Source organism: Gavialis gangeticus, unplaced genomic scaffold (assembly GCF_001723915.1).
Source record: "Gavialis gangeticus isolate Ggan-Ray unplaced genomic scaffold, GavGan_comp1, whole genome shotgun sequence".
NCBI lineage: Eukaryota > Metazoa > Chordata > Crocodylia > Gavialidae > Gavialis > Gavialis gangeticus.
The window spans coordinates 3,664,885-3,675,838 of NW_017728993.1; the positions used below are offsets into that span (position 1 = coordinate 3,664,885).

The 10,954-nt window shown below is 42.2% G+C and overlaps 1 protein-coding gene across 1 annotated transcript in view; it reads left to right on the forward strand.

Annotated features, from left to right (window-relative positions):
* The window catches only part of ANKRD13C (ankyrin repeat domain 13C), a gene marked incomplete at its 5' end in the record, with an annotated part of 108,310 nt that overhangs the window by 78,181 nt on the left and 19,175 nt on the right, over positions 1–10,954 (forward strand). The window contains 2 exons of the mRNA XM_019528286.1: positions 7,911–7,990; positions 10,122–10,220. Of these exons, the coding sequence (XP_019383831.1) occupies positions 7,911–7,990; positions 10,122–10,220 (179 nt within the window). The remainder of the gene's footprint in view (positions 1–7,910; positions 7,991–10,121; positions 10,221–10,954) is intronic.

Here is a 10,954-nt window from a genome sequence, read left to right on the forward strand (position 1 = left end):
CATTTATAGGAAACATTTCCCTTAGTTTAAAACATTAGAATCGGTGCACACATCCTAGGCAGCGTTGTCTTTTTCCCTCTCAAACTGATTAACGTGCACAGTGGAATATTAAAAGTAAACAGTGAAGTCATTTGATCTTTCTAGAAGGGTTTTTTCTGGTGGTAGCTGACTGAGAGTATTTTAGTATTCTGCTGGACAGGATTTGTTTTTGTTTTTTTTTATTCTGGTTTAGAATGCTCCTCTGAAGTGTCTTCTTGTCATTATTTATTCCCCTTTAGATTACTTTACTGAAGGGACCTTCCAAATCTACCATAATCTTCTCTATGAATGGTCTCCAATTTCAAGTACATTACCAGGCGAAGACTGTAGAGGCTTAGATACAGGGTTAGCCTTAAATTTAACAGGTGTAATCCTTCCTTCATCCTCTCCTGAGCTGACAGATTATTTTCCAGTTAATTTAGAGTTGCTAACCTGAGTTTTAATGCCGTTTTAAATGTTTGAATGTACTATTGGTGTTTTGAGTCTGTTTTCTACATAATATTTTTTGAACTTCAGTAATTTTCCAGAAAACTATACATGGTACAATCCATCATAAAGAAGCTGTGGACTTAATTTTGACATCTTGAGAATTAATTATATCCATGTCTTCAATGGATATTTATTAATGTGAGAAAAGTTTTGTGAAGCACAAAACTTGCTAAAGAATATCTACTTGAAAAGTGTAGTGAAGAATAGATCTAATGATTTGTAAATGTTGAGTTTTTTTTAGTTTTGCTGCAGTCTTCCAATGTAAAATGACTGACGTTACAGTCATGCCTTCCCTTTTTTAAAAAGGTGTTGGAATTACGTGCTCATATCAACCTGTAATTTTAACAGTAAACTTGTCACAGTGAATTTGCTGCTTTGGGGGACTAGTTATGACAACCACCTGACTCCTGTCATCCTGATAGAGTGTACAAATTGCACAGAAATTATTAATGAAAAATATCTCTATTCCCTTCAACAAAAAATACGCAAAGGGGGTAGTTGGAACATAGGTGTGGACCACTGTAATTCAGGCTCCAGTGGTGGGAAAAGTGGGCTCCTGGCAGGCTCACCGGAGCCAATTTCAGGTGTTTTTCAGAGCGGGCTGTCCCATACCTCTGGGTGAGGGAGCCTGGCATGGGGCTGATTACCGTTGAACAGCAGCGTACAAGCTGTTCTTCAGCTGTTTTAAGAAAGTAAGCTTGCTACTTATTAAACAACAATACGTTGTTTTTACTTAAGTTAAGAAAAACTACCCTCATGCATGAGCTGGTCACCTTCTTCATCCACCGTAAGAGAGGGAAATCAGTCAGTAGGGGAGAAATCCTTGATTTTAGGAAAGCTGACTTCTACAAGCTTATGAGATTGGTTGGTGAGACCTGGGAGGAGGAGGACCATGGTCCAATGGGAAAGGGAGTGCAAGAAGAGTGGTTATTCTTCAAGGATATAATCCTTGGAGCACAAAGGAAATTCATTTCCTTTTGAAAGAAAGGTAGCAAAAGGGCCGGGAGACTCCCTTGGCTCAATAGGGAAGTCATGGACATCCTGAAATTGACAAGAGAAGCTTATAAGGGATGGAAGTCAGGAATTACTACCATGGAGGAGTACACAGCAATAGCTTGCACCTGTAGGGAGCAGATTAGAAAAGCAAAGGCAGAAACCGAATTCAAATTGGCAACTGGAATCAAGGACATTAAAAAGTCCTTCTTTAGATACGTAGGAAGTTAGAGATAAAATAAGGGAAACATAAGGCCCCTGCTGAATGAAATGGGACAGCTGATAACCGACACTCAGGAGAGAACCAAACTCCTAAACTAATACTTCGCATTGGTATTCCACCTGTCCAAGGTTGTTAGCTTGCTTGGCAAGATATAAGATGATCAAGGTGTGGGGGTGATCACCCTCCCATAGTTGGTGAAGATCTTGTGGGGGAACACCTAGACAGGCTGGATATCTAAGAGTCAGCAGGACCAGATGAACTACACCTGAGAGTGCTGAAAGAATTGGCCAACATCATCGCCAATCATGACGTATGGCAAAGCTGTTTGAGGACTTACGCTGCTAGGTGGAGGTCCCAGAAGACTGGAAGAGGGCCACTGTGGAGCCTATCTTGCAGAAAGCGAGAAAGGAGGACCCAGTTAATTACAGGTCAATCAGTTTGACCTCAATCCCTGGAAAAATCCTGGAAAAAATTATCAAAGACTCCATTATTGATAGGCTAACTGAAGGCAGTATTCTAAATGAAAACCAACATGGCTTCATTGCGGGCACATCACACTTGACCAACCTCATTTCCTTCTATGATCAGGTAACTTGCCACCTGGATAAGGGAAATGAGGCTGATGTCATATACTTGTATTTCAGAAAGGCCTTTGACTTAGTCTCTCACGATGTCCTCATGGTAAAATTGGAAAAATCCAGCCTTGACTACTTCACCATCTGCTGGCTAGGTAACTGTCTCCGAGGTAGGACCCAGAGAGTATTAATAGACGGAACTGACTCAACATTGCGAAAGGTGACCAGTGGTGTCTCCCAGGATTCATTACTTGGACCAGTGCTTTTCAACCTGTACATCAATGATTTGGATTTGGGTGTTAAAAATGTACTGGCAAAGTTCATGGATGACACCAAGTTATGGGGGAGTGTGGTCACACTTGAGGAGAGGCTGGGGGTACAGGCTGACCTGGACAGGCTTGCAAGATGGGCAGATCAAAACCTGATGATGTTTAACACAGAGAAATGTAAAGTGCTCCATCTGGGGGGAAATAATCTGCAACACACTTACAGGCTCGGTGGGGCTACACTTGCTAGCACCACAACTGAGAGAGATCTGGGGGTCATGATAGACCACAGAATGAACATGAGCCACCAATGTGATGCTGAAGCTGGCAGAATGAACAAAACACTGGCATGCATCTTCCAGTGTATCTCAAGCAAGACTAAGGATGTCATCCTCCCGCTCTACTCGTCCTTGGTGAGACTGCAGCTGGAGTACTGCATCCAGTTCTGGCCACTGCACTTCAGGAAGGATGGGGAGAGGCTTGAGAGAATCCAAAGGAGAGCCACGCGCATGGTTATAGAGGTCTGGAGGGCAGGTCATACAAGGAGAGGCTGAAGGACATGGACTGTGTTCAACCTGGAGAAAAGAAGACTTAGAGGGGACTTTGTGGACACCTATAAATATGTAAGGGGCGTACATCAAGGCCTGGGGAGCATCTGTTCACCAAGGCACCCCAAGGGAAGACAAGAACCAGTGGCCACAAACAGCTTGAAGATCGCTTTAGATTGGACATAAGGAGAAACATATTTACAATTCAAGTGCCTAGAGTTTGGAACAGACTCCCCCCAGAGGTGGTACAATCACCTACCCTGGAGATCTTTAAAAGACGTCTAGATGTGCACCTTGCTGGGGTCAACTGATCCCAGCAGTCTTTTCATCCCAAGTGCAGGGTGCTGGACCCAGTGATCTCATGAGGTCACTTCCAGCCCTCAACATCTGCAAGTCTATGGAAGGGAGAAATTCCCCTCCACTCCTGTGCAGCAGCAAAGCAAAGTAAAGTGGGACTCGGGAAGCCTCTGTGGTGGGAGCATCTTTTGCCTTTGGCTTTGGGGGTAGGCAGGCACCCAACATACCTATGCCTGCGTAGGGTAGGAGGGTACTTATCTGCTCTGCTCTGAGAGAGGCTTTTAAACTCCCTACCAAAGTGGGGCTCAGTCTGTACTAGGCTGTCTCTGGAAACACGTGGGACTTCCACAGTTTCCAGGGCTCTGCTGCCTACCTTCTCCATACTTCAGGTAAGTTTTGTGGTATATTTTTTTAAAAACTGTTTTCCCTGCTGTCTCTCTCCCCTGTGGTTTCATGCCATTTCTGGCCAAATCATAGTTTTCTGGGTCTTCGGGAGCAACACTAAATTTTGGGCTTTCCCCTGAAATCTGAAGTCCAAATTACAGTGGTCCTTAAACGTAGTGGCCTCCAGTAGTCTGTTGAGAGGATACATAGGAAAGGACAAATAGTATAAGTGAGGACATAGCTTATTCAATTACTGAAATTACTATTTATTCTGGGGCCCCTTAAAAGTAATTTGCACTGGTCGTTCATGGCCATTGCAAAACTGTAACAAGAGTTTCAGAGAATAGGTTTCTAGTTCTTATTGCGTGCTAAGAGTATAAGGCCAAGATTTTAAAAGTACATGTCCTAAATTAGGTAAGTCCATTTACTTGAATCAAAAAGAGGCTATATTTTCAAAAGCACCAAGAACACAGCAGTGCCTGCTAACCTATATGAGATGTTACTGATCTGAAGTTGGGAAAACAAGTCTAAATACTCATTCACAACCAGGCAAGAACAAGCAATTATTTTCATGTTAAACAACTCCAGATTGTTTAGGTGTTCAGATAAATCAGTTGGAGACAAGTTCTCTTTAGAGTGTCTTTGTAGATATCATTTTTAAAAGTGTAGCTCTTTTTTTTAAACAGGCTAAATGTGTTTAAAAACATGGATATATGTATGTCTAAAGTGTTATTCACAGTTATTTTTACAGCAAGCTCACCATATGAAGTATATACTTTATTTTTAATTAAAGACTTTTGAAGGTAGATAGAGGTAGTTAACCATGTTAGTCTGGACTCAAGTCAGGCGGGTGGCAGGGTAGATTTCCGCCTTGTATCTCTGATTTAGTCAGTCTACATAAACTTTAATAAGCAGCAGCTTACTTCATCAGATGCTATGAATGGATTGCAGGAAGCAGAAATAGATTACCATAAATCCATAAATAGAAAGTTGTGATTAGAATACAAAGGATAGAGAAGAGGGAGAAAAAGAGGGGCACTGCTGGGGGGAGGTCTGGTCCCACAAGAGAGAAACTAAGTGGCTAACTCATTGAGGAACATGGGGATTACAAAAAATGAATCTAATTAATGGAATAAGAATCCATACTATGGTTTAGATCATAGTTAACACAATCCAGTGTGGATGATTTCTTGTTCTACAGTTTCCTGTACAAGTTGTTTTTTAAAATGTCATTATTTAAAAACAGTTACTCTGAGGTCAGTGATGATGGAATGTCCAGGGAGGTTAGGTCTTTTCCTACAGGCTCGTATGTCTTTCTGGAATTATTGTCAAGTCAGTGCTCATTCATTCTTTAACATAGGGGTCTCCCCATCTGTCCAACGTCAGCAGAAGAGCACTGTAAGCAAGTGATAGCATATGCAATATTGGTAGAGGTGCAGCTGAATGAATCTCAGATGTTATAATCTGTGTTGCTTAATCCAGTGATGATGTGGTCTTTGCTGATGAGGAGGCATAGCTGCCATTTGTATCTGGAGCAAGGTCTAGTGCCTTGGTAAGAATAGGAGGTAGGTAGTCTGTTGCTGAAGACATGCTGTTTAAGGTTGGAGGAGGGGCGGGGGGGCCTGCTGTCTATAATCTAGAACAGGTTTGTCCCTCATGGCTACTTTGAGATGGTATTTTCCTGGCAGGGTTAGAGGTCGTTAATGTGTCCAAGCTGGTCAAACTGGGGGCTGTAGGTGATACGGTTGTCCTTGTCTTGAGGCTGGTATTGTAATAATCTGGAGTACTTGATTGATTTAGAGTGACTACAGTATTAGAATTGTATTTTAAGTGTAGGAATCCCTCCCAGCTCCAGATTGTTAAGGAGTATATCCCAGTCCGTGGGGTCAGAGTAGATACAGCTGCAATGTAGAGCTAGGCTGTAGATGATGAATCTAGTGGTTTGCTAGGGTGAGGTCTAGTTATGTGGCGGTAACTATAGGTTTGTTGGTTTCGATACAGTGCAGTGGTATTATAGCCATTGCAAAATTTTACAGCAGTTTCCAAGAAATGAATTTGCTGGGTGCAGTATTCAGGAGTCAGTTTGGTGGAGGGGTGGAAGTGGTTAAAGTCCTGATTGAGTTTCTCTGAAGAATTCCTTCCCGTGTGTCCAAATGATCATCTCATCAATGTATTTCAGCTATACTAATGTGATGAGAGGGCAGTTGCAGAGGAAGTCATCTTCAAGGTCTGTTTTAAATGCACTGACATACGGGAAGGCATACATGTGCCCATGGCAATGCTGCTCGTCTGTAGATATAAAGAGTCTCCAAATCTGAAATAGTTGTGTGTGAGAACAAAGTGAGAGAGTGCAATGGATATGGAGGCAGTCTCCTTATCAAGGATGACTTTATGGCTTTTAATCAACCATCATGGGGAATGTTGGTATACAAAGTTGTGACATCCCTGGTAGCTAAAGTAGCTAGAAGCTTTGTAGTGGAACCTGCTTTCTCTAGGAAATCAGTGGTGTCTTTCAAATAGCTGGCAGCTCGTATGGCATATGGGTATAGGATAGAGTCAGTGTAGCCAGAAACTCCCTCCAAGATGGTGCCAATGCAAGAAATGGTGGGGTGTTCTTGGTTGCCAGGTTTGTGGATCTTGGGCAATAAGTGAAAGTTGCTTGGCCTGGGTTTCTGGGAGGTGGAAGACATGGTGGGTCTTGGTCAATTTTTCAAACTCCACGTTGGAGGTAGGTATTATCCAAAGAAAAGAATCCTAGCACAGTGATTCTCAACAAAGGTACCAATGCACCTAGGGGTGCCACGAGTGGTATGTCAGCCTTTGAAGGGTGCCATGAGGTATGAGGAGATAAGCATATAGGCACAGGCTCAGGCTCAGTCCATGCCTGGCTGTTCTCCTGCCTGTACTGCCTGGCCCCTCTGCAAGGGTACCACTTAATGCAGGAGTACCTTAGGTTTAATGAGAGGTGGCTTAAATCTTAAAAGTCTAAAAAGTTGAGAACCAGTAACTTCACACTGCTACAGTCTCAGACTGGCTGTCAAGAATGAGTAATGAGAACACTGGCATTTCACACCATGGTCAGAAATGTGTTTGAAGCATTTTGAATTCCAGAGTGCTTCAAATTCACCAGGCACAACCCCTTTATCCAAGTGCTTCAAAATGGCCTCAGCAGCATACCACAACACTGTTCTCCATGCCCTGTTTACCTCTCAGCTTCTGATCTTCAGGGCTATGGATCGAAAGTACACATAAACCAGTATAAGTGATGAGAAACCAGTTCATATCAGTAACACAATAGAAGTTCAGTGTGCATAAACCACTTTCAAAATGGCTGAAACCAATTTACGATATACCTGGAGGGATGTAGTATCAGACTTAACTGATACTTAGGTTAAATCAATTTATTGAACTTCTGTCCCAGATCCTGCTCCAGATTCAAGTCAACTGTCAGTCTCCCAGCATCCCAGGATGCTTTGCCTTGGCCCAAGCTGTCTGTTCCAGCCAAGCAGGAAGATGTGCTCTAGCATCCCCTGATATCTGGCGTGAACCACTGCAGGCATGTGGCTGCATCTCTGGAATCAAAAGTGAATGTCTGTTCACTTGCTTATCAGTTCAATCTATGCAGGTTAGACTAACCTGGGAAGATTGAATGAATTCAGCTTCAGGTTTTTTGTCCATTTGTACTTAGCCCAGAGGTTCCTGAGAACAGATGCATGTACAGGCTTTTAAAATGATTGCAATCCTCATGTTTTTGGTATTGGCTTTATTAAAATAAAGCTTGATGTGATGGGTTTGTTATATATCTAAAATATATACTTTCTTTGGATTGAAGGCTCTTTGGTGCAGGAGTTCTTCTGTCTGGACAGTACCTAGCACTACCATAGTGTCTGACTTAATGTTTCAAGCTTAGTGAGCAAAGGGATAGTTGTCAGGGGGAGGAAGAGCAGGAGGTAGAGATTATACGGAGCTGGTAAACTTGCATGGCTTCATATGGGCTGGAAAGAATACTGCTTGTTATAGATTTCAAAATGCAGTGGCCTCTTGAATGGTACAGTAGTTCACTATTACACAAATAATGACTTGTTTTCCTTAACAGCCTGTTAGACGACAGTCTCTTACTCCACCTCCACCCAACACAATTACATGGGAAGAGTACATATCAGCTGAAAATGGAAAGTAAGTATTTCCATGTTGTTCATCTTTTTCAACTGTAGACTACTTCTTGCTTTTGTAGCTTATATCTTTACATCTCCTATTGTTTCTGTATTTTCTTGCCTTGACCTGTAAAATATTTACACTTTTCTCTAGATTAGGATGAATTAAAAAGGGCATGAATTCTTTATCTATAAGGCTATGCTGAGTGTATAACTAATTGGACAGTATAATCAACAGAAAACATAACAGTATTTTAACTTTCATATTCTTTGATACCCAAAGCTCAAAATATAAAGACATTCCAAAAGTTAATGTCTGTTTCAGACTACTTCAGTACAGCTTTCTATCTACAACATTTATTTTACTTTTGCTTATGATGATAGTGTCAAATAAATTGCAAAATCAAATATATAACTTATGGGATGAGTCTTTATCTGTGTCCAATAGAGGGCATTTCTGAAAAATGACTATATGAAGCTTCTCAGCAGCCAAACCTTGTGTAAGTTTATCTAACACCATGGCTTGGAAGTCAGTGCATCTTAATTATAGCCATTGAGTTCATTTTTCCCTAAGTGTTTTAGTTTGTGGACGGTGAAACGTACTGTGTTTTTTCACAAAAAAACAGTGATTATGTAGTCCATGTTTCAGTTAATTTGTAGTCTTAATCGAGATACTGTGTTAAGTAGCAAGGGTTATCGAACAAGGGGAGATGTTAAATAAAGCATATAATAGGTTATTTGATAATCTCAATGGATTTTTAATTGCATTAGATCAAGGCTGTTCAACTCATGGCCCCAGGCCACATGCAGCCCATGAGGGGTAAATTTGTGGCCCTCAGGCTCCCGCCTGGCTGTCACCCCCCTCCAGTTGCTGTGGTTACAGCAGGATCTGGGATCTCTAGGCTTCCCCTCCTTCCTCCAGGGGGCAAGGTGGGGAGGAGCAGGGTGCTTCTGGTAATGAGGTTAGTGGGTTTTGGTGGTTGTTTGAAAACTAGAATAGGAAGATATCTTTAAGAATTGGGTCTTCTTTTAGTATGGGTTACAGTTGTTTGAAGATTTTCCATGTAGGTTCTGGGGAGGGACATGTCATAACCAGTGGTGTGCAATTCATGGGGTTTTCCTTCTGTACTGTAGCAATTCTTTACATGGTATCTGGGTGGCTCTTTCAGTAGTGTGATGCATCTCTCTGTGTCCTTGTTCTGAGTGAAAGCCCTTTTGAGATTTGTGAGATGGCAATCGCGGGTGTTCTCCTCAGTGCAAATTTGGTGGTATCAGAGGGCTTGGCTATATATTACAGCTCTTTTGATGTGCCTAGGGTGATTGCTGGTTCTGTGCAGATATGTATGTTGGTACGTGAGTTTCTCGTATATGGTGGCCTGTATTTTACCATTCTGGATAATGATCATCGTGAAGTAACACCACTGACTCTTGAATTTATATCTTCACTGACTGGCTTTCTTGCATGCATACCAGCCTCCGGCTTCTTTACTATTCATTCTATCTAGGAAGAGGACAGACTAATTGCAGATGTTTCCTCAGCCTGACAAAGAGTATTTATACCTGAAAGCTTGCAAAGAAGAATATTTTCAACTAGTTGAGTTGGTCTAATGAAAGATATCAGATTTACCTATATAACATTAGGGCTGTCAATCGCAATTAACTGCCATGAATAATGCATTTATTTGATTTTGCGTTATTTTTTTAATGTGCATTAATCACTGCTGGTGATGGGGGGTGGAAAAAGCAGCCCCTCTCTCCTCACTGCTGCATGCCTGCCTGTGCTGCAAAAGTGGCCCCTTTCCGCCTAGCCACAGACATGCATGTACGCCTATGCGCACACACGCGCACACACTCAGCAGCTGGATGCAGGTAAGTGTATGGGTGGGACGGGTTGGAGGGACAGGTCTTGGGGACTGTCTAGGGCTTGTGTACATCCAGAAATATTTATGATAAATTGAGATTCTAGTATTGTTTAATTGCGTGATTTAAAATTGTGATAAATCGCAACTATTTTTTTAATCTCGTGATTAATTACGGTTCTTTTTTTAATTGTTTGACAGCGTTATATATATTCCTTGCCTTAACTAAAATCTAGTTTTATTTCTGTAAAAGAAGCATCCCATTACAATCAACTGTTTCTTTCTTTTCTTAAGAGCTCCTCATCTGGGTAGAGAACTGGTCTGCAAGGAAAGCAAGAAAACCTTTAAAGCCACAATAGCCATGAGCCAGGAATTTCCCTTAGGAATTGAATCGTAAGTGAAAATTACTAGCTATAAGTGTTGTTCTCTAATAAGCAGCAAAACTTCTTTGTATCTTCATTCAGATGTTGCCAGCTTAGAAATATGAGTGAAAACATGTTGGCAAGCAAATGAACTTTTAACTTTACCAGTCACCCAACAGTTTTCAAAGTGTACAGACACTTCAGCACTGAGCGAATATTTTGACAGAAATGGAAGTGTTTTCAAAGACTAGTGTTTAAAAGACCAGTTAGTCTTACCTCGATCCTGGGTAAGCTTTTTGAGAGAATTATCCTGGCACATGTCCATGAGGGGCCAGCGGGGTAGGTTATGTTTGGGGCCACCAACATGGGTTCATTAGAGGCAGGTCCTGTCAGACCAACCTGGTGGCCTTGTATGACCAGGTCACCAAACCCTTAGATGCAGGGGTAGCAGTGGATGTAGTCTTTCTGGACTTTAGGAAGGCCTTCAACACTGTCTCTCACCCCATTCTCATTAAAAAAAACTAGGGGACTGTGGTGTTGACACCTACACAGTCAAATGGGTCGCCAGCTGGCTGGAGGGCCACACCCAGAGAGTGGTGGTGGACAGGTCATTTTCGACCTGGAGGGATGTGGGCAGTGGGGTTCCGCAGGGCTTGGTCCTCAGGCCCCACTGTTCAACATCTTCATCAGCGACTTGGGCGTGGGGGTAAAAAGCACCCTGTTCAAATTTGCTGACGACACCAAGATGTGGGGGGATGTGGGCAC